Source organism: Vombatus ursinus, unplaced genomic scaffold (assembly GCF_900497805.2).
Source record: "Vombatus ursinus unplaced genomic scaffold, bare-nosed wombat genome assembly UNPS02014926.1, whole genome shotgun sequence".
NCBI classification, from domain to species: Eukaryota; Metazoa; Chordata; class Mammalia; order Diprotodontia; family Vombatidae; genus Vombatus; species Vombatus ursinus.
Window position 1 is genome coordinate 2357015 of NW_020954704.1, and position 7209 is coordinate 2364223.

Consider the following 7209-nt stretch of genomic DNA (forward strand, 5'->3'; position numbering starts at 1 on the left):
TAGATAGATAGATAGATAGATAGATAGATAGATAGATAGATAGATAGATAGATAGATAGACAGACATAGCAAGCAAGTTTTTATTAAGTGCATACTATGTGCCGGGTACCATTCTAAGCACTGGGAATATAAGCACAAACAAAAAGAAAGACAGTTCCTGCCCACAAGGAGCTTACATTCCAATGGGGAAAATAACACATAAAATGGAGCTGAAAAATGTAGAGATGGGACGGAAGGTGGAGAAGTCATCGAGAGCAGTTATGGGTAGAGTTAGAATTGAAGTGAGTGTGATTTGCCTGTATACTTCCTCAAATGGAGCTTCTGGGAAGGAATTAACCGACTGGAGGAGGAAGTCTTGGGGAAGAAGCATTGCCAGCCTGTGAAGGCTGCTGGGGTGGAGGTGGGGTAGTCTAGGAAATCATAGGTTTGAAGTGAGGAAGATCACTTTGGCAGCTGTATAGATGCTGGATGGAAAAGGAGAGGTCAATTGGGAGGCTATTGGCAATAGTACAGGTGATAAGTGCCTGGACCAGGCCATAACCATATTAGTGAACGCTACTTCATCCACTTCTCTAGGCAAAGAACCTTCCCTGGAATGAAAGGAATGTTCCATGTATGGCAGCTTAAGATAAAGGAATTCTTTCTCTCCCATTTGCAAGCAGATAGGGGCTGATGGAGACTAAATTCATTCAAGAAGTGTCATTACGACCAGCACAGTCTCCTTTTTGCTATCTTAGAGAGTCCTTTTGCTTTCAGTAGAGAGCAGAGCTCAGAGATTACCTTGCCCATTCCCATCCTTTGTATGCTACTGAAACATTCTTTGTTCTAGCTTCCTGAGATAAGAAGTAAGATTAATAGGTCCTGATTGAGTCTTGGGTAAATAAGGACTACATGCAGGTATGTGCTGGAGCCTGTTTGAACTAGAGAAAGGGGACCTATTGTTAAATTTCCAGTGTGAGCATTTACACCTTGGAAATTGGCAAACACTAATGTCCAGGGCTTGACTTATTGTTTTGCTGATTTCTAAACTTAAGAAAGTGATGGAGAAATTGTTTGCAATGTAAATTAAAATTAAAAGTAAAATTATTTTGTCAGATATTGAGACATGGGAGTGATATAAAAATATAATAAAAAATTTAAGTACTTTAGGTTGTATATTCATTTCCAAATTATAAAGGCCAAGAATTTTGTAATACACCTTGAGAAAATAGGAAACAATCTGGAATAAAACCAGAATTCATGATTATAGGAATTTGGGTTTGTCCTGTAACTTTCTTGGGAAAGAGGAGGGTATTTGTGTCTCAGAAGAAAGACCTTGTTAGTGAAGGAATTAATAAGATTAGAGTTGCATGGATACTCTGACCTTAGACCTGAAGTAGGGGAAACCTCTTACCTCAAAACATACAGTAATGGGGGGCTGGCCAATGAGAGTTCAGCCCTGGGAGTATACATGGGGGACCTATTTGACTGTTCGAGAGACTGCTTCTAGATATTTATGATGATATGGAATGGAGGAGCCTAGCTCTCCATTTCAGAGCATATGCAGATATCTCTGACTCTTTCAGGTCTGCTTTCCACATGGTGATGAAAAGGCTTTTCAGCTGGCAATTGAGCAGGAATTGAGTGTTCAAAAATCATTAGCAGGTTTTCAATAGGTCTCAGTCTTTCTTTTTCTCTTCTTCTTCTTCCTCCTCCTCCTCCTTTTCTTCCTTCTTTTTCTTCTTCTTCTCCTTTTCTCTTTCTCTCTTTCTCTCTCTCTCTTCCTCCTCTTCCTCCTCCTCGTCCTCCCTGTCCTTCTTGCCTTTATTGTTTCTGTTCTTTGCTACTCTTAGGTGAAGGAGTATTGGAAACATAATGTACTAGGCTACAACCTTATGGACTTTGAAAAGTCAGGAGTACTGGATCCCTTTCAAACATCCACTAGAGTCATCTCCTTTGCATGCTTCCAGAGCTGAGCCCTCTTTGGTCAGTCCCTTATTTGCAATACTTTCTGAAGCAACTTGGCATAGTAGATAAAGTGCTGGACTTGAGTCGAAAAGATCTGGGTTTGAATGCTTAGAAAAGATAAGTCACCTCTCTGATCCTGTTTCCTCAATCTATAAAACGGGGATAACCTCACAGGGTTGTTCTGAGGATCAAATAAGATGAATGTAAGCAAAGCTCTTTGTAAACCTCAAAGAGCTATATAAATTTAAGTCATTACTGATAGAGTATCATAGTGGCTTCCAGTCTTTCCTCTGACACACACTGGTTATATGATCCTGGGCAAATCACCTTACACCTCAGTGCCCCAAGGCAATTACCTCACTGAGAATTCTGTATACCAAAGTAATCACAGGTCCTGTCCTGACCCATTCCATAAATTAAATATAAATTCCTTGAGGGCAGGAACTTTTTCATTTTGTTTTGTGCTTAATAAATGCTTGTTGGTTGACTATTGCTATTTACTGTTACCTTTGGGGCTTCTGGTATTTTGCTCTGAGGCTGTTTCTCTACCAAAACGTGAGTGGATTGGACTCTATATAGGACTTCTTCTAGCTCTATATCCTTGGGAAGTAATTAATTCAAAGCACAGTCACCAGGCATTCCCAATGTCTGACAATCTTTGCTTATTCCTAGCTGGTAGTCAAATAAATATTATTTGGGTATTTGTAACATAAGTAAAATTTGAAGCTTGGGGTTCTGACTACAAATCCAGTATTCTTTATATTGAACTGCAAAACCCCGTTAGGTCCCTTCCACTCACCTACCCAGCAAGCCATCTCTAGTAACAAAGAATGAAAAAGGAAGGGGGGTAGGATGGGAAACGGTTCAGAGAATGGAGTCTCAGTCAAAAGAGTTTGACAGTGTATGCAACATTTCTATACCCGTACCTTCCCATCTATTCTACAGCACTTTGAAGAGGAAATGGGTTGTAGTTCAAAATTCAACAAATTTAAGTTTTGGGAATCATTGCACTTGAAAGAAAACTGCCCGAATTCCAGGTCTGGCAATCTGCCTCCTCTCATCCCCCAACCTGCATCTCTGTCTCTCTGGAATGGCTTAACTAACTTAAGTAACTAAAGTGATGTAGATGATATCAAAGTCCAAGGGGTCCTGCCCTAAGTGAGTCAGGCGCAGGCACTGACCGGATTTAGGGACTGGCACTAGCCAGGAAGGCGGTTTTTCAGAGGAAGTCTCAAGGGGGTGTTCCCTGGAAGCAACCCTGCGTAATTCACCTACTTACTAATACAGTGCCTAATTCACAAAAGGGGAAAGGCAGGAAGAAGGAGAATCTGAAATATCAGAGGAAAAGGAGGAGACAAAGGTAGGAGATCTGGGAAGCAGAGGAGAAGGCGGAAGTCTGCCTGCGGAGGCGAGGTCTTTGAGCCATAGAGGGTGGAGCCCTTTTAACTGCTGGCTTCACCTGGCAGCACAAGCTGTAGCTCGTCTCTCACCGAGGATGGAGCAAGAAGGTGGAGTGCTAAAGGAAGGCTTCCTTGTGAAAAGGGTGAGTGAATGTCTACCTGCAGGCTAACTATCCCTGGGTTTTGTTTTTTTTTTTCCTTCCAGGGAGGACTTTTCCCTAGAGAGATAGAAATTGCCTTATAGGTGGAGGGCCAGACCTGGTTCCCTGCCTCCCCTGCCCAGTCCCTGAGCTCTCTTTTTATATCCTTTTACAGAATGTTGGGCTGTGCTTTCAGCCCTGGAGTTCCATCCCCTCATCCTCAACACCCCCTCCCCCACCTCCCCAATCCTCTAAGTCTCCCAGTGTCCCACTCTCTGGTCCTGACCTACACCTTCCTATCTTGATTAGAAGGCAGACATGCCATGTGACAAACATTCTTCCAACTTACTGAATTCAAAAGAGCAGCCAAACTGGGCCCTTCCCTGAAGTACTTTGGGAGGCTAAAGGTGTGGTCTGTGAAAAATGATGTTAAGAGGGACATAACATTTCCAATTGTGGCCTGTGGCTTGTGGCCTGTGTCCCGTGGCCTGTGGGGAGGGTAGGGGTGGGCTGGGAATAACTCAACTTGTCCAGAAGGAAGAGGACAGCTCACTACCAGCTGGAAGTCCAGAAGAGAGACACAGATAATGGCAGTGTTAAGAGTGAAGGAAACCAAATGTCCACAATTGTAAAATTTTATACTAATGTTGCTAATAACTGACATTTATAAAAGGCTTTAAGGTTTGCAAAGAGCTTTACATATATCATCTCACTGAAGTCTCACAACAACCCCATGAGCAAATGAGGAAATTAAAGCCCAGAGAGGCCAAACTTGCCTTTGGACAGGCAGCTAGCATCAGAAGTGAGATTTGAAGTCAGGTTGTCCTGATGTCGCTGGGCAGCCTTTCATTGCTACAATTCCAACATATAATTAATCATTAATTAATTAACGATTAATAATAAAAATAATAAACTTGTATTTATATAGCACTTTAAGGTTTGAAAAATACTTTAGATTTATTCTCTCATTTGGTTTTTACTACAACCCTGGGAGATAGGTGCTATTTTATGCACATTTGATAGTGTAGTTGATAGAATGCTAGACTTGGAGTCTGGAAGACCTGACTTCAAATCTGGCCTCAGACACTTACTAGCTGTGTAACCCTCGGCAAGCCACTTAACCCTGTTTGCCTCAGTTTCTCCATCTGTAAAATGAACTGGGAAGGAAATGGCAACCCACTCCAGTCTCTTTGCCAAGAAAACCCCAAATGGGATCACGAAGAGTCAGACATGACTGAAAACAAGAAGCTAGTGATCACTTAGCCTCTAATTCAGTTTTTTCATCTGTAAGATGGGAATAATAACATCATCTACCTCCAGGATTGTGGTGAGGATAAAATGAGATATTTGTAAAGTGATTTGCAAGCCTTAAAGCACTATATAAATGCTAGCTTTTATTATTAGAAGAGGAAACTGAGGCAAAGAGGCTATGACTTGCCCAAGATCATAAACTAGTGAGTATCTGAGACAGGATTTGAAGTTGGGATTGATTATTAGATATTATTGTATAAAACAAATATATCTATGTTATATAACATTTATTATGTGGGAAGGTATTACTATTTGCTTAAGTAGAAGGAATTAAAGGAGGGCTAGATGAGGCTCATGCTAGCACCATGGTTCAGACAGAAATGTGGCTACATTGGATTTGACTGACTTGGAATGATAAAAGTCTGTTTTTTAGAATTGTTAGATTATAGACAAAACGATGTGGCTGGTAGACAAAACATTGAGAGCTTTGTGATGGACTAGTGGCAGTATTGTTAGTTACGATTAGGGGACTCTGGAAGAGGTTCTAGTAGGGGACTGAAATTAACAGAGAAAACAAACTCAGTAGGGGTAGCTAGGTGGCACAGTGGATAGATTGCTGAGACTGGAGTCAGGAAGACTTATCTTCCTGAGTTCAAATATGACCTTAGACACTTCCTAGCTGTGTGACCCTAGGCAAGTCACTTCACCCTGTTTGCCTCAGTTTCCTCTTCTGTAAAATGAGCTGGAGAAGGAAATGGCAAACCACTCCAGTATCTGCCAAGAAAATCCCTAATGGGGTCGTGGAGAGTGAGACATGACTGAAATGACTAAGCAACAACAAAAAGTTCTTTCACCCCAAGTTACTTTGGATGGACCTTTCCTAGAGAAAAGCTAATGATCGCTCAAGAAGCTCCAGTGGCTTCCTTTAAGATAAAATACAAATTTTTCTTCTTGAATTCTAAAACCCTTCACCATGTGGCTCTAACCCACCTTTCCAGCGTAGTGGCCATTACTCTCCTTCATGCTCTCCAAACTGACCCACTTGCTGATCCTCCCGCATGACATTCCAGTGACCTTGGTCAAGCGGTCCCCCTTTGGTCAGGCAGCTCCTTCCCTACCAGCCCCTCATGGAGTCCCTGGTTTCCATCAAAACTCAACCTTAGTGCCATCTTCTACAAGCAGCCTCTTTGGATTTCAACGTCATTCTAGTTGTTAGGACACTTCCCCACCTCAGAGATTCCTTTGTCTCTTTTGTAACTGTTTTTCTTTGTACGCGTTGTTTCCCTACCACTAGAACGTAAGTTATTTGACGACAGGAACTGTTCATTTTTTGTCTTTGCTCATCCCCAAACCTAGCACAGTGACTGGTATATAGTAGGCAATGAATATGTGCTGAATGAATCTGTTTGGAAATGTTACAGGAGCTAGTTCCTAACATCCAAACCCTTGAAATGGGTTTTGTAACTCCTATCTAAAGCTCTTCTGATGGAAACTGGGTGGGGGGGGAGGGGTAGGAAGGTCTTGGGTAATGTCAGGCCTCTGCTTGAGACTGCTGGAGAGCAGTAGAGTGAAACTCCCAGGGAAGGATGCCCTGGGTAGGGTGCCACTGAGCATCAAGCACTCCCTGGCCTTGGAATCCCATGGGCAAAGTAAAGGTGACCTAGTTTGCTTGCTTCCTCCATGCACCATCCCCCAGCCCCAGCCCCAGCCTCACTCTTTCACCTCGAGCTGGGAAGAGCAGCCCACTGAGGTCCTTTGGGAAGGTCATGAGAAAGCTCATTGTGATTCTGGGATTGGCATCTTCAAAAAGGGCATTTCAAAGGGCTTGCTCCCTAACCTGGGAGTTGCTGTAGCGAAAGTACAGCCACCTGTGCCAGAGGTGAGGCGGAAAGAATGAAAACAGGCTGCGGCTTGAGAAGTCAGCCCAGCCCAGAACAGACTAGTAATCACTGCTCTGGGCTATAAAGCTGGGCCTCCTCAAAGTTGTTTTTTGTGAGCACTGAGTAGGTAGGGGCTGGTGGTAGATAAGATTTGAAAACAAAAGCATCTGGGTTGCTCTGGAAAGAGAATTCAGAAACCCTGAGTTCTAGTCCTGGCTGAGTTCTGTGACCCTGGGCAAACCGCCTCTGGATCCACAGCTGTGAGCCTTAGTTTTCTTGTCTGCGAAATGAAAGGGTAGGACTGGTCCTTCTGGCACTAAAAATTCCATGACCCTTAATAGTTGGCTCCTTGCTCTCAGCCCAGTGGCTGCAGATAAAGTTGCCTGCCGTGTTATCATCCTATCTCCTTCCAGATGAAGGGGCTTCCGGAAACCATCTCTCCATAGCCTTTCCCACCTTCATCCCTGGACACCTTGTCCATAAGATGATCCTAACTGAGAAGGGAAGTGGGGGGAGCAGGCAGAGGCCTGGAGGGGCCGTGTACTGAAAACAAAGTAAGCTAGTCTTCTATTTGTTGAATGAATGAATTCA

At 43.1% G+C, this 7209-nt stretch overlaps 1 protein-coding gene across 1 annotated transcript in view; it reads left to right on the forward strand.

Moving 5' to 3' along the window:
- Positions 1 to 3263: 3263 nt before the first annotated feature.
- PLEK2 (pleckstrin 2) overlaps positions 3264 to 7209 on the forward strand; it is a 16748-nt gene continuing 12802 nt past the window's right edge. The window contains exon 1 of the mRNA XM_027843750.1: positions 3264 to 3490. Within this exon, the coding sequence (XP_027699551.1) occupies positions 3443 to 3490 (48 nt within the window). The 5' untranslated portion in view covers positions 3264 to 3442. The remainder of the gene's footprint in view (positions 3491 to 7209) is intronic.